The 25888-nt window shown below is 35.0% G+C and overlaps 1 protein-coding gene across 2 annotated transcripts in view; it reads right to left on the reverse strand.

Annotated features, from left to right (window-relative positions):
* ZEB1 (zinc finger E-box binding homeobox 1) overlaps positions 1 to 25888 on the reverse strand; it is a 71564-nt gene that overhangs the window by 15243 nt on the left and 30433 nt on the right. Inside the window, exons 2-4 of one of the 2 annotated variants that reach the window (XM_008568047.1) lie at positions 19498 to 19557; positions 8933 to 9094; positions 3421 to 3623 (exon numbers count right to left, since the gene is read on the reverse strand). In XM_008568047.1, coding sequence (XP_008566269.1) covers positions 3421 to 3450 — 30 coding nt within the window. In that variant the 5' untranslated portion in view covers positions 3451 to 3623; positions 8933 to 9094; positions 19498 to 19557. Of the gene's footprint in view, positions 1 to 3420; positions 3624 to 8932; positions 9095 to 19497; positions 19561 to 25888 lie in introns of both variants that reach the window. The other variant, XM_008568046.1, reaches the window with a different exon arrangement.

Consider the following 25888-nt stretch of genomic DNA (forward strand, 5'->3'; position numbering starts at 1 on the left):
CTGTATACAAGAAAAGGCCAGGCTCTTTCTAGTACTTTATCTTGGGTCTTACGTGTTTGATATTTCCAAAATATACTTGAATCTGGTGATTTTAGAACATACTTCCATTTTTTCCAGCCCAATGTGGATTATTATAATAGCTTTCCAGCTTTCCAAATTCCCATTTAACATATTTCAAATATATTCTGCACACTTAGATTAATCTTACAAAAGCACTGCTTGAACTGAATTGTATCAACCCCTCTTCATAAACCTCTGAAGAACCCCCATTAGCCCCTGAACAAAGATTCTGAGTCTACAGATTCCAAGATTATAGCCCTTGAGTTTCCAAGATTATTCCTCACCAGTTCTCTATAAGAAGAGCAGGCCTCAGTAATTTAGTGAGTTACAGTGTTTTGCACACATACGCTCCTCTCTATCTCCTTGCTTTGGTTTACAATGTTCCTTACTCCTTGGCTATGTTTCCCCTACATTCTGACTATTAAGGTTTTATCCATCCTTTAAAGGGTTAAATCAGTACCACTTGCTTCATGCTCACCCCAGCTAGAATCTTTCTTCCTTTGCCTTTCGTACAAAAGGGAAAGAGAACGAGTACTTACTATGTATCAGGTCCTACTTCATCCAAAACCATGGCTTAAAATACCAAACACATGATGACAACTCCCAGATTTATAACTCTAAAACTCTCCCCTCGACTCCTGACTTTTATAGCCAACTGCTTCTTTGCTATTGCTAGATGGAAGGTGGTAGGCATCTGAATCTTAACATGATTAACACCAAACTTTTAATTTCCCTCCTGCAAATCAGCTCCTTCTCTAGTGTTTCCTAACTTTGTGAGTCGCATCCTCATTTATTTGGTTATTGCACAGGCCTTGAACTTTAGAGTTATCCTTGATTCTCCTCTTTCTCTTACACCCTCACCCAACCCATCTGCAAGCCATCTGAATATATTCTGAATCCAACATTCCTCACTATATCATGTATGCCACCACAACGTCTGGCCTGGATTATAGCAAGATTGTAAGTGTTCTCCCTGCTTCCTTTCTTGTCTCTCTTCATCTATTCTTCACCCAAGAGTCAGTGTTCTCTTACAAATAAGTATTAAAAATCCAATATCTTTCAAAGGCTTCCCTATCACACTTTAGAATAATATCAAAAGTCCTTATCTTGGCCTACACAAGGGACAATACCATCCGGCCCTCAATACCTCTCTGGCCTCACCTCTCTTTCTCCCCTTTATTCATGCTGGCCTCCCTGCTGTTCCTCGAGCAATACCCAGCACGTTTCTGCCTCAAGACTTTTCTGTGTTTCACTCTGTTCCCTCTGACTGGAATGTCCTTCCCTCAATATCCCATGACTGCATCTTTCATTTTACTCAGGTCTCAGTTCAGATGTTCTATTCTCAGAAAGATCTCCCTACCCTATAAAAACTAGCATTTTCATCACTTTCTATCCTCTTGCCTTGCTTTACTTTTCTTTACATTACTGCTTTTTAATTTTGTTTTATCTCACCTACTTACGAATGCTCCTTATTGTCAGGGACGTTGTCTTTTTCACTATTGTGCCTTTACCCCCTAAAACAGGGCCTGACACATTATAGAAACTCAAATATTTGCTGAATGAATAAATTAGTAAGACATGGAAATGGTTATGTTTCAGTCATCATGACTTTCAAAAACCAGCAAAACAGATATTCTACCTTTTAGTTTGCTGCCTCACGACCTAAATTGTTTTCAACACCTCCTAGTTATATTTCCTCATAAATATTGGTTCCCACATTTATCATAGATCCTTACTGACCTTAGTCTGACCCACAGTTATATATGATGGGTCTTCAAAAAGTTCATGGAAACATTAATATTGTCTTTTAACTATATTTTTCCACAAACTTTTTGAAGTACCCTCATATAAAACCTACTACATTTGCACCCACAAGAAAAATCATCACAAAAGTAGCTTTCATGCTCATCAGAGATTTTAGTTTGTTTTCATAATGGCATCTTCTGCTTTCACTGCCAGTTCTATCTGTCCTTTCCTTTGATAAGGGCCCTTGGTATAGAGAGGATATTGTGGCAGCAGCTGCAGGACGGGTCTGCTCCCCAAATGGCAGGTGAATAGGCTCTCCTCCCAAGCCTTGTCTATACTGTGGTCATGCCAGGACTCTACCACAGAAAAAAACACTCTTCTGTATTGTCCCTGATAGTACTCATCAATAGGGGTACATGTTGAGTAGGTGGAGTTTGTCTGCAGTAGTACCTTCTCTGTATCAATTTCTTTCTTCTCTTGGTACTCTCTCCCATTTCAGGTGCTCCTTTATGAACTTAACCACTAACCAATCTTAGGAAATCTTGGTCCTAATCACCACTGTCTCCCCCATTACCTTGTTATTTCCTGAGTGTTGTTGCCAAAGTCTTGAGAAAATAGGTGGACCCTGCTCAATCATTCTTTTTATGTTATATATTTTTTGTTTGGTTTAGCCTTCATCTTAGCAAATGGTCTAACTTCTTCTCTATGGGATATGTGACTTATATTAGACATGTACATGGGGCAGAGTTCTCATAAATTCAGGTATGTAGATATTCATAATCCTTCAACATATGAAATGGGACATGTGCCCCAACCCCAACATACACCCTCAAATATCATGTGAAGTTGATTATTTATTTGATTTTTAACATTAAAGTTGGTTTGGTAGTAATTTGATTGTTTATAGTTGGTGGCTATCAGGACCTTGTAAAAGAAGGACAATTGGTAAAAGCTTCTTTGACTTTAATCCTAAGTATAGAGCCAACAGTTTAAATGTAAGTTTTAGTTACAAAATATTCTTGGCATATACTTCTAGAAATTGGGGCACAGTGACACAGAGGCATAAGAAACCATAAGAAAATTAAGTCTTTAGAATAAAAAAGCAAAACTTTAGGTCTTTAGAGGAAGCAACTTCTCTGACTGTAGGGGAAAAAAAAAAACAATAGCTCATACTGATAATAAATAAAGTTGTCATTGGTCCAAAGAGAATAAAACCTTATTATTTTTCTTCTCAATTTGTTTAGTACTAAGTCATCTGGTTTATGTAACCAATACTTATTTTTCCTTCACTGAACACTACAGTAGGATGCAATTTGAAATTTTCTAAACTTAGAGAAATATTTGTTATAGTATAAGCAGAAAAACTAAATCAAGATGGAAATGATATTACCTGAAAAAGAAAAAAATACTTAGTTACCTCTAAAATAATGTTCATATGTGCTTTTTAACTCAGAAGTGACCAGATCATTCAAACAAATAGTGACTTTCATGTTTATAATGCTGCAGACAAGGCACTGTTTAGTACATCCTTTTCACTTCTAAGTTTATTAAAACTCTTGAGGGTTGAGTTCTCAACATATGGAAAGTTAGTGAATTCTCAGTCATTTCACTTACTTGATCTCTTCCTGATTTATGTGATGTCATGTGACGTTCAAGTTGGGTTCTGTATGCAAAGGTGTAACTGCATAGAGAGCAACTAAAATTATCTTCATTTTTTTCATGGCGATATTTAATATGTTCTTTTAGAGAGGTAAAGCGTTTATATCCTCTATCACAATATGGGCAGGTGAGTAACTGAGAAAATGCATCTGGTGTTCCTATAAAAGAAAGATCATATATTTTAAACTTACAATATCCACAAAATATTATCAAGGTTACCACTGAGTCCCTAGGCTATAAACCAGATACTGTGCTACTGCTTTATATTTGATCCTCAAAACAATACAATTCTACTCATTTTTATTTTGTAAAAGAGAAAATGTGAGGCTCAGAAAGGTTAAATAACTTAAAATTCACACAGCCAGTAAATGATGAAGTCAGTATTCAAACATGGGCTGTCTGACTTTCAAGTCCCTGTCCTTTTTGCTAAACCATAATTCCTCCTTTCTTTTGTATGGTTAACTAGACAAAGAAAACAAAAGTAAAATTATAATGTAAGTAACATTTATAAATGCACACATATTAAAGGGAAGTTGTACTCTACATCAGCCTCTTTCTATTGGTAACTATTGTATCATTATTTATTTAATGTTCATTATTCTGAATTTGAAAATAATACTATAAAGTCACTGTCATAAAAGAATAAGTGGTATACAGTTAGACTACATTTCTAAGACTCTCTTGCAGCTAGGTATGGCCATATGACTGAGTTCAGACTGAAAGGAATGCATTTAGGGTGAGGAAAGGAAGAGTTATAGAAGCCAGATCTTGTCCCGGCCCATAAAGTCTTCCCATGTATGATCTTTCTTGTTCTTTCCCCTATTGAAATACACTGACAGATTTTTTGTATAATTTTAAATGTATAAAGTCTATATAACTTTCAGAAAATAAAGGCATTCTGGATAAATAAGAGTTTACTGAATGAACTAGAGTTTTACATATGGACCATCTATGCCTGACAATGCTAAAATTTAATACTTTGCCAATTAATGTCATTTAAGAGTAGTTTTCCATATTTATTTATTCAAAGAAATAAGTTCCTAAGTGATATCTTTTTGTAAATATCATCTGTACTTTCATTTTGAATTCCTTGTAGAAAAATGGACAACCAAAGATAATTTCATAACTATCTCCAAATGCTTCATAATATTACCTTTACTGGAATTTCAGTCCATATTAATTAAATGTCTTGCTTAAAGATCAGCCTGTAAATACTAGACTGAACACCTGAACTCTAAATAGCTGGTCAAATATGATAAATTATGTATCAAATATACAAATAAAATCAAACAACCAAAGATTCAAAGTTTATGACATTGTCTTTTGTTACCAGTTAGCAAGACAATGAGAACCAGTTTTCTGTTGGGGGTGATTCTAAGATAACCCTCTTCTTTTTTCTTTTTTATTTTTTTTTATTATTATTATTTTTTTTCCTTTTTGTCTTTTTTCGTGTCCGGCAACGGACCGCAACCCTCAGTGTCGCGCCTGTACTGGACCGGGACCGGCAACGGGATCGCAACCCTCAGTGCTGCGCCCGCCCCTCGCTCAGCCAGTGAGCGGGAACCGGTCTGTATGTGGGATCCAAACCCTCGGCGGGAGTGCCGTCGCGCTTCAAGCGGTGCACTGTAGCAGTGCGCTACTAGGCCAGCCCAAGATAACCCTCTTCTTTGGGGACCAGATTAGCCACATGAGAAAACATTTTGGAAATCATGCTATATTTTTTTCCAGTATGAATTTCCTATTTGTACAGGCCAGTGGGAAATCAACATTTGGGACCTTCTCCGTGCCAGAATGCCTAGTCCATCTTATTGATTTTAGCTCGTTACAATGGCGAAAGTCAAAGTCCACCATAGTGAGTGTTTCATTATTGGCACCACAAAGTCACATGATTTCTATTAATCAAGCTGCGCCTACTCCATAGTGTCATAGAGCTGTGTGCTCTCTTTGTGTTCGATTTTCTACTTCATCTTCATGATTTTTATTTTTTTTAAAGTTTTTTTTAAAAGATAATGTAATTTTATTAATATTTTTTACATTCTAGGATGTTATTGCAAAGCAGTTGGGAGGGAGGGGGAGAGGGGAAAGGGGAAAGTGGAAGGAAATAGAATGGAAGAAGGAGGAAGGAGGAGGGGCAGGATTGAGGCCTGTGACAACTTCTACAGCTTCCAGCAGTGGCTTGGTCATTGCCGGGCTGGGTGCAGATATCAGGGGTGTGTGGCAAAAGCTCTTGCTCCCCACCATCCCAGCTTGGGAACCTGGGGCCCTTCTTGCTGTGGCTTGGTGGTTGTTGCTGGGCTAGCTGCATGTGTTGGGGGAGGTGTGTCTGAGGCCCAAGGCCCCCACTGCCCAGGCTTGGGAGAGCCCGGGGCACTTCTTGTGGTGGCTTGGTGGTTGCTGCTGGGCTGTCTGTGGGTGTCAGGGGGTTGTGGCCAAGGCCCAAGGCCCCCCAACATCCTGGATTGGGAGAGACCAGGGTGCTTCCTATGGCAGCTGGGTGGTCGCCTCTGGGCTGGCTGCAGATGGCGGAGTGGCATGGCCAGGGCTCTTGGCACCCAATTGCCCCAGCTTGGGAGAGCCCAGGGCGCTTCCTGTGGCAGCTGAGTGGTTGCCACTGGGCTGGCTGCAGGTATTGGGGGGGCATGGCCGAGGCCTGAGGCCCACTACCACTGCAGCTTGGGAGAGCCTGGAGCGCTTCCTGCAGTGGCTCAGTGGTCTCCGCTGGGCTGGCTGCTGGTGCCGGGGGGGGAGACATCTTCATGATTAATATTACAATTAATAAATAATATTTAATAATTTTGTAAAATGACAATTTTTTCATGATATGTTCATAGCAAGTTATTATTTTCATAAATCCATATCTATTGAATTTTCTCATACATATTGAGATATTAACTCATTCTTTTAGGTCACTAGCATAAAACAATGAAAAGTAAATCTGAGTATCTGACATAATAGGCAAGTTATAGCATGAGCAGGTTTACAAGATAATGAAAGTTGTTTCTATTTTTGAAAAATAATGGAATTTTTAAAAAAATTACTCTTTAGCAATAAAGGTTTGTTATGTATGGCAAAAATGTTTCTTATTAGAATTCCTATAATAAACTTACATGGAAATTCAATACTACTAAAAATAAAACCAAATTATATCTGACCATGTTTTGAACTGTTTATAATTTAAATATATGTGATCATGAATATTTTCATTTTTTCAAAACAAAATTCTTGGGCTGGCCCGGTGGCACACTGCTACAGTGCGCTGCTTGCGAGCACGGCAGCGCTCCCACCGAGGGTTCGGATCCCACATATAGACCGATTCCCGCTCACTGGCTGAGCAAGGTGCGGGTGCGACACTGAGGGTTGCGATCCCATTGCCGGTCCCGGTCCGGTACGGGTGCGACACTGAGGGTTGCAATCCGTTGCCGGACACGAAAAAAAAAGACAAAAAGGAAAAAAAAAAATTCTTTAATTTTTTACATCCTAAATTTCCTTTGATAGGTGTCATAACATTTCAGAATGATAGTATTACTTGATATAAAACCTCTGAAAAATCTCCTATATTCGTCCCCCACTGATTCAGAACTTATGATTATTTAAACTTCTCAAAGAAAAGTTGCCTGTTCACAACTTATGAGGAAAGAGTGCAGAAGGGCATGTTTGATCTACTGAAAATTTAAAAACCTAAGAGCTTCTAAAAGTAATCACTTTTTATATGTAAGCAAATGTTGCTGGTGTGTCAGAATATTTACTTTGAAATACTTTATTACCATTGATAAATCATATTATATACTTGAAAGTAGAGAATATGTAAATTAACAGCATATTCAATAATTCAGACTTTTTTTTTTACTAATTCAGAAGTTAGATCCCCAATTTTTATGAGATTTTACTGTGTTAATTTATAATGACTATACTTACAAGGTTTAACCTTATTAGATCTACGTAATTAAACATTTCTTTAGTCTTCATTGTTTTCTTTCATTGAGGTTTTTTTTCTTTCTTTTTGGTGGCTCACGGTATGGGGATCCAAACCCCTTGACCCTGGCATTACAAGGCGGTGCGCTAAACAAAATGGAGGCTTACTGAAAGCCTTCTGTCACATAAAAATTTTACATTTATATACATTTATATATATATATATATTTTTTTTTTTGTCTTTTTTTATCTTTTTCTGTGTCCGGCAACGGATCGCAACCCGCAGTGTTGCCCCCGTACCGGACCGGGGACCGGCAACGGGATCGCAACCCTCGGTGCTGCTCCAGGGCCTCGCTCAGCCAGTGAGTGGGAACTGGTCGGTATGTGGGATCCGAACCCTTGGGCGGGAGCACCGCCGCGCTTCCCAAGCAGCGCACTTATCCAGTGCGCCACCGGGCCGGCCCCATACATTTATATTTTTAAATTTTCTATTTCTCTTTCATTTCTATTACAACCTGCTGTTTCTTCAGGTGAAATGGTAACATATTTTCTTTAGGAGAAAAAGACAACCAAGTAATGAAAAGTAGAAATTGTAGGGCCTTACAGCATTACAATGCCAATGCCAATAACGAACTCTCCAAATACGCACATAGATCCACAGAGTGCTAATGTTTTAGCTGAACTGCAGTGTCCTCATGGGCAATAATTTACATTCTTCAGAAATGTACCCATTGGGCACACTGGAGAAAACAGTTCTAGAGTGCCCTAGTCCTATTTCTTCTGTCACCGATTTAGTTACAGAAAATCTTATCTATTCTAGAGTGAAACGTCTGTTTCTGCTCTTTTTCATAGTTGATTTCTGATTTAAGACCTAGTTGACCCTCTGCGATAAAATCTATTTTGTTTTCCATACCATCCTTTTCAATTTCTCCCCAAAATGTCAAAGTCAATTGATTATCTGAATACTAAGCTAAGTCTGCCTACTCAACTGGGAAACCTGTAAAAATAAAACCAGATTTAGGATCTTAATACTTGTAGTTATCCTTAAACATTTCAATTAACTTCCTAGTCTTGGTACTGATCTTGCATAAAATTTCTTATAGGAATATTCGCATGTTATTTTCACCTGTTTATAGTGCTTGGAAGGGTAGAATGGCAACCTATTTCTTTTCAGGAGAGTCTGAACACATTTTTATTCCATTTTCCCAACTCTTTACATACTGACTGTTCACATCAGAGTGGACTAAAGCAGATACATTAAAACCATTGTTTCCAAATTAGAATATTTTGAATCAGACAACCATGTTTTGCTTGCTAAAAGAACAGCGGAAAAAGAATCAAAGGGCAGTAACGGTCATCCTAGTTCTCCTTTCTACTGCTTGCTGCCATGTAAGTAAATGGAAATTGATATCCAGGCACTGTTCTAAGCATTTCATGTGCTGTGGTATTACCACTACATAGAGCAGCCAATAATAGATTACGTTACCATAGTAGAGTAATAGAGATAATAATTGTTTAAAGAGAGAAAGAAAATCAACTCTTAAGCTCCATTTACCATTTTCATCATGACCACTGGCTTCTGGTGTGCCCTGCCTCTGGTCCTCTTCAGGTGCCTCAGGATAAATAACAGCAGTGTCTTGTTGTTGCAGGAACTCTTCAACATTAGGATCATGGTTTTGCTCATTTTCGGCATCTGAGTCGCATTCATCATCTTTTACTAAAAGATATGCATACTTTATAAAAAAACAAGTTCACCACCAAGTTGTTACAAAGGTTTTCTAAATAAGAAATTACCTATCTTTAGAGAACATGATTATTCTGAATTTGTAGAAAATAACTACTGAAAACTAAAAATGAATTCCATTTGCATTTTGTTGTAATCTATTAAGAAGTCTTATTGTTTTATAAATTTAAAGTGTCATAAATGTCTGAAATTTTCACAATATCCCTTTTAAGATTTAGAACCATACTTCTATTTCATTTAACTAATAACAAAACACAGAGAAGGTAATATAGTTGACTGAATTCTTTATTTCTCAATTAATGATAAAGCTGGGAAAAAACGAAAACTCTAGTTCTCAAAGATCACCATCCAAGCAACCTATCAGATCATAATATTTATTTAAAGGTGCATAGTAGTCGCCCCTTAACCGTGGTTTCACTTCGTACAGTTTCAGTTACCTGTGGTCAATTGTGTTCTGAAAATAGGTGAGTACAGTACAATAAGACATTTTGAGAGAGACAGAGACCACATTTACATAATTTTTATTACAGTATGTTGTTATAATTACTGTTTTATTATTAGTTATTGTTGTTAATCTCTTATTGTGCCTAATTTATAAATTAAACTTTACCATAGGTATGTATGTGTAGGAAAAAACATAGTATATATAGAGTTTGGTATTACATATGTTTTCAGGCATCCACTGGGGATCTTAGAGTGTAAGCCCCGAGGATGGGGGAACTACTGTACTTTAAATCTAAATCATTCTGATATTCTGTTCAGTTATGTGATTTCCTAGAAAATAGCTTTAATAATTACCTATAGTTGGAAATATTTCTAATAAGAGCGAAAGGACATCCAATCAATAAAAACTGTTCTAGTAGTCACATATGAACAAGGCTATTCTTTCTCAATTTCTGCCTCAATAAATGTTTAACTGTGGGATTAAGGCAGAGGCAATTTTTCTTAAATTAGAAAGGTTTAAGAGAGATAACAGAATGTTTTCATTTTGAGGAGATAGCCAAGAGTACTACCAAGTTTCTAAAGCAGTTTTGCTGCAGTAGACTGAAATTTGGAGAAACTAAAATGGTGAGGTATGGGCATCTTTTTGTCCTATGGTTATTGAAATAATCTTGCTAAAAATCTCCTGCATAGTAGTAGTAACTGAACTCCTCAGTGGGGCTGTTGTTTAAAACCTGAGAACCAATGACATAGTAATAGTTATGATCCATAAATTTTTTTTCTCTTTTTTAATACAGCAAATAGCTATCAATTATTTAGCATTTGCTATATACTGAGAATTGTACTATTTAGTTCATGCCAGCAACCACCAAACCGGGGTTATTGGATCCAGAGGTAAGTGAAGACTTTTTCTGAGGTCAGCTGGTACTGCTGGTTTTCAGGGAATAAATTCCCAGAGCCTCAACTTCCATGTATACACTCACTTAGCATCCTTAAGGTTCTTCTCCCTGCTCTCCCTTTTTACAGTATCTCTTGCTCTCACTTTCTTAAAAGAAAGAAGAGAAAAAAGCATATCCCTCTGTCCATCCATTATATAAATATAGTATATTGCCTTGGAGTGTAAAAACCAATAGGGTGCCAAAGGAAAAAAGTTCAAAATACTGATTGGGGAAAACCTTTATTGATTAATCACGGCAAAATAAAACCACTATAGGGCTTCCAGTCTTTCTTGTTTACATGGATTTGTATTAGGCTTAAAGCATGGCAACTGAAATGAGGGTACTGGTCCTAGTAAGAAACTGAAATCAACTGTATATATAATAATATGGCCAGAGGGGTTGGGGGTAATTTTCCTTTCATGACCTCACCTGTTCCACCCCTGAACTATTGTTAAAAAATTCACTGCTCTTCAGGAGACTACTGAGAGCAAACCAAAGAGTATTCTCAAACGTCATTCCTAGGACCTGTCATTAACTGGATACAATAAGCAGTTTTGAACAATTAACACAATACAAGCCAGTAACATTGAGTCTTTTCACTGCAACTTCAATTTTTCAAGTTAAACTAGATAAAACTGATGAATAAAATTTATATTTTATATGATTTCTGATACATTCCACTTAGCTAGATTTGATAAAATAGTTAAGATTTGATAAGATAGTTAAAACGATTTTGTCAAATTACATCATAAAATATTTATTTTAATTAAGCAATCTCCATCTTATAAGAAGTTTATATTTTCTACATCCTAGTAACACAAATTATATGCATACTAGCTGCTGGAATGATAAGTTTTTAAATGCTATGCACTTTTCAGAATTATATAGTCTGTGTTTTACACATAAATTTTACTTCTTCAGTAAGTTATAAGTTTACCTATTCATCGATTAATTGTAAATGTACTAATTTTGGTGAAAAACATTTTTATAACATAAAAATTAGATCTATAACATCTTAATCTTGACTTCACTATTGAATAATCTATTTTTATGATATATTTATTTATACATTATATATTCTTCACTATTTATAATTTACGTATTCTTCATATGTTTCCTATTGAGGAAATTTTATAAAATTCCTTAAAATGTGAATTGACATATTCATTTGAATTGGAAAAATGAAGACACTTTTTTTCTGACATAAAGATTGGTATGATTGGTATGACACTGTCAACTGGCTTTGCTAGTTATTTGGCAGTTATCTGGTAAAATAACTGGCTTTGCTAGGTAGGTTACTTGCTAGTTATTAGGTAGAAATTTTCCAGAAATTAGGTGAACTAAAGTATTGATCAAAAGACAGCTCATGTAGTAAAAATAATTTTTATAAAAAATGTACTGACAAAAGATGCTGAAATTAACTCTATTTCAATTTGTCCATTTTTGAATCTATTAAACAAGGTGACTATAAGTGAGGAAAAAAAATTTTAAAAAGCCCCTAACAGGTGTCATTAGTCCTTCAATAATTAAGAATTGGTAAAATCTTTCTGGTATATGTCTCAGAAAATGAGGGAATGAATGATTTTAATGACAGGCAAACAAATCCTTTTGCAAATTAGGTGCCTTTGAATTTTTGTTTTCAGAAAATTGAAGGAGTACTTAGTTGAATTGTTAGCTACAGTACATTAAACTATTTTACTGATAAATAACCATAACTCATGACATATAATTCTCAAGATGTATAAAGACTAACTCAATTAAAACAAAAAATTTTATTTCATCTTTTTATTTGACAATAAGGTTATCTTGGTGCTAAACAAAAAATAAAAACAATACTGAACACTTCTAGAAATAAGTGACATTAAACAATTTTTTATTTTTTTAATTATTTAAAAAATTTTATCATTACCCAATGTAAACATTTTTTGTGGCCCTTTACCAATTTCTCCTAATCCCCCTCCTTTCTCACCGCTGGTGGCCTCAGTTCTGTCCTCTCCTTTTGAAAGTTCAAGGAATTACTATGATTGTTGTATTTTGCTTTTTTTTTTTTTCCCAGCTCCCACTTAAAGACATGCGGTATTTCTTTTTCTCTGCCTGGCTTATCTCACTTAACATGTTGCTGCGAATGGCAGAATTTCTTTCTTTTTATGGCAGCGTAGCATTCCACTGTGTAAATATACCATTATACAGTTGTCTGATGATGGACATTTAGGTTGGTTCCAACTCCTGGCTATTGTAAATAGAGCTGTGATAACATGGGAGTGCAGGTATTCCTTCGACATGATGATTTCCACTCCTTTGGGTGCATACCCAGCAATGGGATTGCTGGACCATATGTAGTTCTGTGGAACCTCCACACCTTTTTCAATAATGGCTGCCCTAATCTACAATCCCACCAACAGTGTAGAAGGGTTCCCCTTTCTCCACATTCTTGCTGGCATTTGTTATTCCCTGTCTTTTTGATACTGGCCAGCCTAACTGGAGTGAAGTGGTATCTCCATGTGGTTTTAATTTGCATTTCCCTGATGCTTTGTGATGTTGAGTATTTTTTCATGGGTCTGTTGGCCATTTGTATAACTTCCTTTGAGAAATGCCTACTCAGCTCTTTTTAGATGTGTTGCTGTATTCTGATTACTAATATTTTGTTGAAGATTTTTGCGCTTATGTTCATTAGAGATATTGACTTGTAGTTTTCTTTTTTTGTTGTATCTTTGTCTGGTTTTGGTGTCAGAATGATGCTGGCCTCATAGAATGAGTTTGGGAGTATGGTCTCTGTTTCCATTTTTTTTGGAATAGTTTGAAGAGAATTGGTATTAATTCCTCTTCAATTGTCTGGTAGAATTCGGCAGTAAGGCCATCGGGTCAACTGGGCTTTTCTTTGTTGGGACACTCCTGATTACTGCTTCAACCTCATTGCTTGTATTGGTCTGCTCAGGTTTTTTATTTCCTTGTGGTTCAGAGTTTGTAGTTTATATGTGTCCAAAAATTTATACATTCCTCCAGGTTTTCAAATTTGTTTTGTGTAGTTGTTTATAATTGTCTCTAATGATTCTTTGTGTTTCTGTGGTATCAGTTATAATGTCTCCTTTTTCATTTCTGATTTTTGTTATTTGCGTCTTCTCTCTTGTTTTTTTTTAGTTAGCCTAGCTAACAGCTTGTCTATTTTGTTGACCTTCTCAAAAAAACAGCTTTTTGTTTCATTCATCTTTTGTATCATTTTTTTGGTCTCTATTTCATTTAGTTCTGCTCTGATATTATTTCTTTCCATCTACTAATTTTGGGATTGAATTATTCTTGTTTTTCTAGTTCTTTGAGGTACAGCATTAGGTTGATTATTTGAAATCCTTCTATTCTTTTGACATAAGTGTTTATTGCAAAAAACTTCCCTCTTAGAACTTCTTTTGCAGTACCACACAGGTTTTCGTATGATGTGTCTATTTTCATTAGTTTCAAGAAAATTTTTGATTTACTATTTAATTTCTTCTTGGACCCATAGGTTGTTCAGGAGTGTATACCATATATTTGTATAATTTCCTGATTTTTGCTCATTATTGATTTCTAGTTTTAATCTGTATGGCCTGAAAAGATACTTGAAATGATTTCAATTTTTAAAAATTTGTTGAAACTTCATTTCTGACCTAACATATGGTCTATCCTGGAGAATGTTCCATGTGCTGATGAGAAGAATGTACATTCTGTAGTTGTCAGATGAAACATTTTGTAGATATCTGTCAGATCCAGTTGGTCTAACGTGTAGTTCAACTGCTTTGTTTCTCTGTTAATTTGTTACCTAGATGATCTGTCCAGTGTGTGCTCAGGTCCCCCACTATTATTGTATTGTGGTCTATCTCTTTCTTTAGGCCTAATAGTGTTTGCTTTAAATATCTAGGTGCTCCAGTGTTGGGTGTATATATATATGTATGATTGTTATATCTTCATGCTGGATAGATCCCTTATCACCATATAGTGGCCATCTTTGTCTCTCTTTATGGTATTTGGTTTAAAGTCTATTTTATTCAATATAAGAATAGCTACTCCTGCTCATTTTTGTTTTACATTGGTGTGGTATTTGTTTTTCCATTCCTTCACTATTAGTCTGTGTGTGTCTTTATAGGTGAAGTGGGTCTCTTGAAGACAGCATATAGTTGGGCCTAGCCCTTTAATCTAATCAGTAAGTCTGTGTCTTTTGAGTGGGAGTTTAATCCATTTACATTTAGGGTTGTTATTGAAGGTGCTGTTTTACTCCTAGCATTTTATCAATTTTCATTTGGATGTTTTAAATATTTTTTTGTTCCTTTATTCCCCTTTGATTATTTGTCTTCTATGTTTCTTGGTAGGTTGTAAGATTTAGTTTCTTTCTCTTTCATTTGCATTTTCATTCTACCAGTGGGTTTTGTTCTTTCTTTTGTATTCATGGTAGTGATTATTGTTTTTTGGACTCCAGGTGCAGGACTTCCTTAAGGATTTCTTGCAGGGCTAGTCGTGTGATAGTGAGCTCCTGCAGTTTTTATCTGGATTATACACTATTTTTTCCCTCATTCATGAAGGATAGCCTTGCTGGGTATAGTAGTTTTGGCTGGTAGTTTTTTTATTTTAGTATTTTGAATTTAACAATCCTATTTTCTTCTGGCATGCATTGTTTCTGTTGAAAAATATGCTGTTAGTCTGATAGGGGTACCCTTATAGGTGACTTGATGCTTTTCTCTTGCTGCTTTTTGGATTCTTTGTCTTTGATCTCCTGGATCTAAAGGTCTGTGTCTCTCCCCATACCTGTTAAGTTTTTTGTTAGTATTTCACTGAATAGGTTTTCAATGCCTTTTTCTTTCTCTTCCCCTTTTGGAAAACCCATGATTTAAATGTTTGTGTGCTTAAAGTTGTCTGTCATCTCTCTTAAATTTCCTTCATTTTTTAAAATTCTTTTTTCCTTTTTTTTTTTTTTTGTCTGCCTGGGCTATTTTGAAAAGACTATCTTCAAGATCAGAAATTCTTTCATCTGCTTGTTCTAGCCTGCTGCTGTAGGTCTAAGTTGTGTTTTTTATTTCATCAAATGAATCTTTCAGTTCCATGAGTTCTGCTACATTCTTTTTTAAAGTACTATTTCTTCGTAAATTTCCTCCTTCATATCCCGGATTTTTTTTCTCATTTCGTTATATCATCTGAGTTTTCTTGTACCTCATTGAGTTTCTTTAAGATGGTTGATCTGAATTCCTTTTCAGTCATTTCAAGGGTTGCTTGCTCTATAGGGTCTGGTATTTGAGAATGACTGTATTCTTTTGGTGGTGTCATATTTTCTTGATTTTCATATTTCTAGTATCTCTTAACTGACGTCTGTTCATCTATTAGAACAGTTGCTTGTTCTATTACTCTGGAGTGGGCTTTGAGGAGAGAGAGTTCCTCTTCTTTTTCTGGTCTCTGCTAGTGACTCTCCTTCTTACTTTTTCATTCACTCTCCAGTCGAGTGGCTGGTGGGCCACCTGCACAGTGGCTGTGGCTGCTATTGTGATGGTGAGCCACTTTTGCTGTAACTGTGGCTGTGATGGTTGCTGTAACAGTTGCTGTAGTGGGTCACCTGCACAGAAGTGGTGTTTTCAGCATGTTCCTGCTTTCTAATGGGTGGGAGGGCACTGCCCATGGCTCCTGCCTGGGACCCTGTGCATGCTCCTGCCTTTTGCCAGGCAGTAGGGGCTAACCACAGCTCCTGCCTAGGAGCCTGTGTGTGCTCCTGCCTCTGGTGGTAGGGGCTGCCCATGGTTCCTCACTAGAATCCTGTGCATACTCCGGCCTTCTCAACATTAAGCACTTAAGATATGAAGTAATTGAAAAATATTTTAGCTCCTTTAATCTCATTTCCAATAACATTTTAATAATTATTTATTAAGAGTTATGATATATTTATGTTGTAATCACCTGTAAGCTACTAATAATTCAATGATACATCAATATATATATATTTCAAACCTTAAGATCCTTGTGATCCCTGAAAATTTTTTAAAATTTCAATTTCAGTTTACATACAAATTTTTGTCGTAAAAAAGTATGACAGTTTATCGGAAATAACTTCAAACAGGAAATGTGTACTATGTTAGCACAAAATTCTATAGGGTTTATAGAATGGAAATATGAATTCAAGGGATAAACATTATAATATTTCTGACTCTTGAAGAAGAGGTCATTCATACTTTGTAAAAAAATGAATGACAGTTGACATTAAAATGCTATGGATTTCACATATGAGTGATATTAAAAATGTCAGTGTTTTTAATATGCCAGAAATTAAACTGTAACTACTTACATTTAAAATGAACAATTTATGTGTCCATTAAGGAGTCTGAGGCAATATATAATAAATTGACATACTGTAAAATTTAGATGATGATAACAATACTCTTAGGGTTGCTGTGAGGATTAACTAAAATAATAATATACTTATTATATTGTACTATGCATGTAGTAAGTGCCATGTAATTATTAGCTGATCTCCTTCAAGCAGTCCTGCAAAGTGAATATCATAATTTCACAATTAGAATTTTTTCTCAAAAAATTTAGGTTAAGTTATAATGCTTTTCCCAAACTGCGTAGGAACAACAAGTATTACCATTAGAGCAAAAAATTTGCCGTTAGATGTCTGGTATCAAATTCTGGGCTCCTTCCACTAAACTACTCTGTCTCCACGAACCCACATTTACTAACCCCAGTTTCAAGCTGAGACCAGAATTCTGAAGTTTTATCCATAAAATTTAAAGTGTTAGGAAGTGCAGATTGTGAAAAGGTCAATTATGAAGAAAATTTCCTGGCCTTAGAACCGATAAACTTATGTATTTAAAACATAATTTGGTTATTGTTTAGATATGACAAAACTCAGAGCTGACTCTCAGGATACAGAATTATAGGACTAAAAGCATTTCTCGAAGTGTAGAACTGTCAAAATGTATAGGACTGTAACCACAAATTAGAGAGAGCAAACATTTAAAGACTAAAAACTTTTTGTTTAGCCATACATACACACACACACACACACACACACACATTTTCCCCCATCCAGAATAAAGTATCCTCAAAATTCCTCATCTCTTTACCTTCTATTTTTGAAACTTTGTAAAGCTTCTAACTATATAAACAAACAAGGGATGCTCAGAAGAAACAAAGGATGTTTTAGGTGAATTTTTCACTCTTTTAATACTAACCTCAGACTACAGTTTTCTTAACTTCATGAATTGCAAAAGGAAGTCAACTATAGAAAAAATTTGACAAAGTTCTGAACTAATGATGGTGACCTTTGTGCAGTGTTTTTGTTTACTTTGTCAGCACATTATTCCCTAGAAGTCAAGGAAGTAACAAAAGCAAAGGCAAATCATAATTTTAAAGTTTAACTGCTCAAAAGTCTCAAAAGTTCAACTTCCTTCTTTCTTTAAAGCTATACTTAAGGGACCTTTATTAAATGTTTGCTTACTCCTAATTCCCCATGTTCTAGGAAAATAATGCAGCAGGGATCATATTCTTGAGGGTGGGAAGACCTTACATTTCAGTAGCAACTTTGGTACTTAGGTTAATACAAGGTTACTCTGCCTTCCAGATGTGATTATTATTTTGGTGGGGGAGAGAATTTATGTACTACTCAGTACTTCAAACTTAAATAATTCCTTTATTTTTATAGTAAAGAGCAAACCGTCAGATAAAGTGCTGTAAACTTGGAACTGTGAATGTCTTTTTTATAGTATTTTTGCCTAAAAGGGCAAATGGTTTTTGGTAACTCTGGTAATATATTTATAAGTCATTAAAGTTTAACATTTGGTAAAAGAGTAATAGACAACGTTCTTTTGTGTTCATTAACACTACTGTTTTACTAATAACAAATATCCAGTTTAAATACTTTACATATTCTGTAGGTTAGTATTACAAATATTTGATACCAAACATATCTGAATACATTATTCATGCAAGTTACACATTACAAAGTTAAGAGCAGAATATAAAATCTTAGGCTGTAGGCACCACAAATCATCACTTACTCCATTATTATTTAGTTATTTGGAATTCACCTTTAATAACAACACGAAGATTTAATCTTTGTCTTATGAAACTCATTGACAAGTATGGGAATGCTAACGTTTATATTATAGATGAAAATCTATTTTTGACACTTATTATCCATGAACCACATTCATCATACATTAAATAAGATAACTTAAAAAGTTCTACGGAATATTCCTAAAATGCACTGCAAAGTTGAAAAATAATAATAATGTTAAAACATACAAGAGAAGTTCTAGCTGACTTAGGGGACACAATAAAAAGTGTCTGGTATTATCATACATAAGATCTAAGTTAAGTTTTCTACTTAAGCTTTTGCTTCTTAAATCTGATCTTAATTCATTAGAAGGGAATGCCTTAAGTCTCAGGGAGTACATACTTTTAGTCACCTGGAAGCAAATTTCTTGTTTATTACAACTCAACTTTGTTTTGGCCCTTTTCGATCACAGAAATTACAAGAAAAAATTTCATTCTCTTTTTTGCTGTGACATGTTCACTCAACTCATCAATATTCATGATTCTCATCTGGTTTAGAGATAACCCACAATATTTGCTTATTCTTCTTTCTTCTGCTTTCTGTCTTGTGGCCAACTCAAAGCAGATCCTCTTAATTAATAACGAAACTCAAAATAGATATGTATTTCTGTAACTTTGGTAGAATAATTTGATAGAAGTTCAAATTATCATTCAAGCACTTATTTTTTGGATTATCTGTAGATCATACTTGTCATCCTTATAGAATGGAAAATGTGCTGTATTATATAAACCTAAGTTTACACTATTTTAAAAATATTTACCTCCAACTTTTTATGTAGTACTCTATACGCCTTATTACTTACAAATTTAAGGAAGACAAGATAAAAGAGGAGGAAATAGACTAAATTCAAGACTCACAAATACAAAAAGCAGTGACATAAAAGACTTCTTTCAAAGACTACAGTACCAAAGAAAATGGCAAGAGAGTACCTGTACATCCTGTTTCGTCTGCCTGAGCTTCAGGCCCCAGGATTTCTTGCCCTTCCTTTCCTGCTAAAATCAAAGAACAAGGGATTAAAATAGATCCAAGTGTCACAAACATCTTAATTTCTAGAAATCTGAAAACTTTCAGTACAGATTATATTTAATTTGTTTTTTTTTCCTTTTATAAGTATGGTAATGTACACTTGAAAAGTAAAGCGTTTTAAAGAAATTAAGTGTATAATTTTATCAAAATTACAAAGATACTTTAGAAAAGCAAAATCAGTGCAGATTTAGTTATAATTCCGAACTTATACATATTTTCGAATTATAAGCAAACTGGGAATTCAACAGTATTTTAGGAGAAGAGCTCTACCTATAGGTGCTAGAATTATTTTTTTCATTTCTTCTCGAAAGTACAAATTTCTATATCCTAGGCACTGTGGCTTTATAACTTATTTCTTTTAACTTTTGTAATAACCTATTTTATAAGTTAATAAAAACAAAACTTGAGGTCTGGAGAAGTTAATTAACTTTCGCATTGACCCGCAGCTAGTATAGGTGGTAGCAGCGGAATTTGAATGCAGGTCTGACTGGCTTCAAAGCCCACTGCACCCTTGCTTGTTTAACTACAGTACCAGAAAATTAGAAAGAAGATCAGAGGGAATTCCATTGAGCCCAAAGTAAACACCTAAGGCACTATACTTTTTCTTTCATTCTTCATTATTCTAACTTCTGATAAATAGTAATAATAATACTGGTACTGATAAACATTTTTAAGAGTTTGTTATCCTCCCTTGCCAATTCCCGGCTTATAGAAGGCTAATTGTAGTATTCTATATAGAATAGGTTCAAAATAAATATTTTGTATCATACATAAATGCATACTTTTTTGGCAAGCAGAAAGTATGTTTTTTATATTCAGGTATGTTTTATTTATTATAATAGTATACTAAAAACGTGCATATACAAAAGACATGAAGGAGTTAAAACTGCTCTTTTCTATATAGTAACAGAGTACATGTCATAATTATGAGCATAATACTTATAAAGTCACACTAAAACATACTGCATTTATCTGCACACTATAAAATTCCACTGTATATGTCAAAAATCTTGATTTAGATTTCTCTTTAAGTTTGCTGATTGAGAAACAGAGCACTAATCAAGTAAAATCTTTGTATTACATTAAAGCATTTATTTCTTTAAGTGCCTTGGATATTGGGTGGATTTATTTAGCAGGCTGCTATTCATTAACTTTTATACTAGTACTCAAAGACTATCACTATATAAAAAAACAGTTAAATTATGCACATGCTTCTTTAGATAAAAAAAACTGTATAAATTAGATAATGATGAGATTAACATCTGCTGAACAATTCTCATTTTATACTTATCAGCAAAATGACAATTTAAAAATACCTAGTACAGTGTTTACAATAATATAGGATAAACACCAGTGTTTGTTACATGTCTGGAAACCTCTGTCTCCCTTTTTTTTCCTCTCCAATACATCTACTTAAATGAAAACAATAAACAGTATAGGATGCCAATTGGGAATTACATGATGGTATTTCTACACTCTTTATTTCTCCTCAAATGAAAATGAGAACAGCCAGAGTTACTACTTGCTAAGACAGAATATGACATTGACATTAAAGGTTAAAATGACAGTTTGGACATTATTAATTTTTCTACTTGTAGTTATTATTAAATTTTGAAGCTGTCTTTAATTCAGCTAAATGATTTACTCATTTTTTCATTCCTTCATCTCTGCTTGGTATAAAATCTAGGCTCTTTATATGAGCATTAGACATACTTCAGAATCTCAATTTAAAACTTATTTGCCACAATTTAAAAACTAGAAGTCTCAATTCTTTCCCTCATAATTGGGGCTGGAATTTTGGTTGGGCAACTAAAATCATGTTGCCTAATGAAAACAAAAACTATCCTAATGTTGGCCTGTAATGTGAACATACTTCTTTCATTACAAAAAGTGCTGCCCAGGAACAGGCTCTTTCCTGCTTCACCTGTGGACAAAGGGGCTATTCTAAATATTTTTCAAGCAGTATTCTCCCTCATTTGTTTTGATCATACTTCTAATTTAGGAAATATAAGGGTAGTAAAGTAGTCAAATCTATTTGTACATTAGATTTTTTTTCCATAAGACTTAATAATGTCAACACATTATGATTGGTTAACCTAAATGCAATTCAAAAAGGAACACAAGAATGCACCTAAGGATTTTGCTTTTAGTATATATATATAAATGAGTAAAACTCTTGAGTAATAAGACTTTGTTTTTTCAAACAATAGAAAAATATAGCCTGAAAAATAAGTCATGAAATACTACTCAGCTATACAAAGGAACAAATTATTGATACATGAAACAACTTAGGGGAATATCCTAGAAACCATGGAGCATCAAAAAGCCAATGCAAAAGGTTACATCCTGTATGATTTCATTTATACAACATTCTTGAAATAAAATTACAAAAATAGAGATTAGTAGTTGCCAGGGTTTAGAGATGGGCAGAGAGGAGGGAGAGAGGTGGGTATATAAAAGGAAACTAGGGAGCCTTGTAGCGATAGAATTGTTCTGTATCTTGACTGTATCAATGTTAAATATTCTGGTTGTGATAATCTATTACACTTTTTCAAGATGTTACCATTGTGGGAAACTGGATAAAGGGCATACAGGATCTCTCTGTATTATTTGTGAATTTATAATTTGCAAATTTTTTGTGAATCTATGATTATCTCTAAATAAAAAGCTTAATTAAAAACATAAGTCGGGCCAGCCCTGTGGCACACTCGGGAGAGTGCGGTGCTGGGAGCTCAGCGATGCTCCCGCCACAGGTTCGGATCCTATATAGGAATGGCCGGTGCGTTCACTGGCTGAGCGCAGTGCAGGCGACACCACACCAAGGGTTGTGATCCCCTTACTGGTCACGAAAAAGACAAAAAAAAAAAAAAAAAAGAAAAAAAAAAAAAAAAAAAGAAAAAAAAAAAAAAAAAAAGAAAAAAAAAAAAAAAAAAAGAAAAAAAAAAAAAAAAAAAGAAAAAAAAAAAAAAAAAAAGAAAAAAAAAAAAAAAAAAAGAAAAAAAAAAAAAAAAAAAGAAAAAAAAAAAAAAAAAAAAAAAAAAGTCAAAGGCAAATAACACAAATTTAGGTCAAAAGACATAGCATTTATTCATTTTAGCCATAAGATGAAATTTCTAGTAAGTAAAAACAAGGATAAAAATGCAATTCATTTTAATTAAAAATCCAGAAGATCTACTATCAACTGCAGGATAGAACAGTTCAAAGTACAGGAGTGATTATTTAGCACGTGCTAAATTCTAAAATTTCCAATTTTGAAATTTATATCAGTGTGTTTCTAACCTATCAAATGTGCTCACAGGAATATTTTATATCAATTTCTAATAAGGCAGAGTTTAAGTGGCTAACTGAATCAGATTTTTTTTTCCTGGTTTTGTCCTGATAAATCCATTGTATGTTGAAAATATCCTAAGTCAGAAACGCATTCTGTATATTCAATCTACCGAATATCATAGCTCAGACGAGCCTAGCTTAAATGTGCTCAGCACACTTATATTAACCTAGAGTTGGGCAAAATTATTAACACAAAGCCTAATTTAGAATAAAGTGTTAAATATCTCATGTAATCTATTGAATATTGCACTGAAAGTGAAAACCAAAATGTTGCATGGGTTCTTGAGGTAGTTTCTTTTTTGACTGGTAAGGGGATTGGAACCCTTGGTTTGGTGTGGTCTGCACCACGCTCAGCCAGTGAATGCACTGGCCATCTGTATATAGGATCCGAACCCGCGGCCTCGGCACTACCAGCACTGCGCTCTCCCGAGTGAGCCACAGGGCTGGCCTTCTTGAGGTAGTTTTTAATGAATGCATATCACTTTCGCACCATCATAGGGTCAAAAAATTCTAGGTAAATCCATCATAATTTGGAGATCATCTGTATACTTTTTGTCAAGTTGTTTGCTCTGCCTAGAAAGCCATAACCCATTTCAACTGAATTACTTCTACTGATCTGATTCTTTGAAGGTCAGTGTACATCTCTCATTCTGTGGGTGTTCCCTAAGCCTGCTCTTCGCTACTCCCTGCTAAAGGAAAACTATCCAGAAAGCAAATGCCAACAGAATCCTGAATTCAAACTTAAAAGTGTTCAAACTTTAATTAGGAATAAAATGGTTCATTGTGTACTTTTCCAGACAGCTTTATTCTCCTCGTCCACCTTGTATCTTCTAGTTTCTACATATATATGCAAGTATTTTTGGTCTAACTGTCCAGCAAAGTCATAGTAAATACACGTTTCAAAAAGCTGGTGTAAAAATGGAATTAAAAGATAATACAAATCTTTTCATGAACTTTTTGAAGTATCCTTGTATAATTCACAACCTTCATAAACACCTGTTAACTTACACAAAGATAAACAAAAACAAAACATACCTGAGGTCAGATTCAGTTAAAATGGAGAAAAAACAAACCACCCTGTGTCTCCTACTGAATGCAGCTAATAAAACCTGCGGAGAATGCAGGGAGAAGCTATTTGAAGACTCTAACAGGTAAATCATAGCAGGCAGAATGGAGAAGATAAGACAAGAATTTGAAGTACCACAGGGTGATTTCCCCCCACCCCATTTTTTTTTAACCCTGGTTTCCCCTGGCCTGGAATTAAGGCAGCCTAAAACCTGGAAGTATGCACTGGGGAACAGCAGAGAAAATTCTAGGAGACCTTTAGTTTAGGCCCACAGAGCAGGAAAGGGCTCAAATACAGGAGAGATATGCAATTTTTCCCTTTATCCTTTTGTATTCCAGCCCCTAAGTCATTTCAAGGTAATGGTAGAGACGATGGAAACAGTAGGGGCCTGAAGATACCTAAAACTCTGAGGAAGGGAAACCTTCCTCTTCAACAGGAGAAGCTGGGGCCCTAAGAGTGTGGTACAAACTTCCACTGAGTTCTTTCTCTCCCTGTCTTCCTGCAGTTCTTCTTCCTACAAGCACAGTTGCAAGAAGTGTATGGCAAAGTGAGGTAAATAAAGTCCAGATTTTTGGCTAGAGGACTAAAAAAGGAAGTTCCAGGGAACTGAAAGTACTGGGGAGATCATGAAAGAGAAAAGCTCAGGCAAGTCACCCCTTAAAGTTATTTATGAACTCCTGGGTTTATGCCCAAAGTTCTCATACGTGAATTTGATCACAGACTTTGGGAACCTAAGCATGGTATAAACCACTATCCATGTCCCAGATGACCATGGGTGGTACAAGTCCAAATAGCATTGCAAAGGCTTTGAAAACTGAACTGATTATAGAACCACAGTCTACAGAAAGTTGGTTAGAGGTTAACAGCCTGAATACAACTGGATAAGTTGCCTGATAAACCAAAAATGTCGAAACTCTCTAAAGAGTTTAAATAAGACCAAGAATCTCATAACATAATACTTAAAATGTCCAGGAAACAATTCCAAGTTACTTGGCATGTGAAGAGCCAGGAAACTCTCAACATGAATGGGAGAAAATGACCAAAACATGGCAACACTGAGAAGACATAGATATTGGAATTATCAAACAAAGACTTAAAGGTAGCTATTATAAAAGTGCCCCAAGAAGTAAAGGTGAACACTCTTGAGAATAATGGAAAGATAGGTAGTCTCAGCAAATTCTCAGCAAATAGAAGACATAAATAAGGACCAAAAGGAAATTTTAGAACTAATTATACAGTAACAAAAATCGAAAAAAATCAATGGATGGGCTTAACAGCAAAGTGGAGATAACAGAGAAAAGATCAGTGAATATGGCAGTAAATCAACAGAAACTATCCAATCTGAACAACACAGAGTAAAAAGATTTTTAAAAGAATAAACAGTCTCATGGATATATGGGACACAATAAAATATCTAACTTTATTGTCACTGGAGTCCTAGAAAAAGAAAAATATAGTGTAGGAAAAATAGGTGAAGAAATAAAGTCTAAATGATTCCCAAATTTAGTGAAAGACATAAACCAATAAATTAAGGAAGTTCACTGAACTTCAAACAAGTAAACCCCCCAAAAATCTTGGCTCACATCCATCAATCAAATTCAGAAAACTAAAGCTTAAGAAAAATCTGAGAAGAGGAAGAGAAAATAACACATAACTGTAAGGGAACAATAATTTAAAACTCCACAGATTCATCACCAGGAAGTATGGCTTCCATAAAAATGTAGAACATTTTTTTTTTCTTTTGTAATATCTTTCTTTTCTTTTTATTTTGTCAATATACAATGTAGTTAGTTATTGTGTCCCATCACCAAAACCTCCCTCCCTCCTCCCTCTCCCCCCTCCCACCCAGATGTGTCCCCTCCATTTTCTTGTTGTAAGAGCTTCAAAAAAAAAAAAAG

This window comes from Galeopterus variegatus, unplaced genomic scaffold (genome assembly GCF_000696425.1).
Source record: "Galeopterus variegatus unplaced genomic scaffold, G_variegatus-3.0.2 Scaffold369, whole genome shotgun sequence".
Classification (NCBI taxonomy): domain Eukaryota; kingdom Metazoa; phylum Chordata; class Mammalia; order Dermoptera; family Cynocephalidae; genus Galeopterus; species Galeopterus variegatus.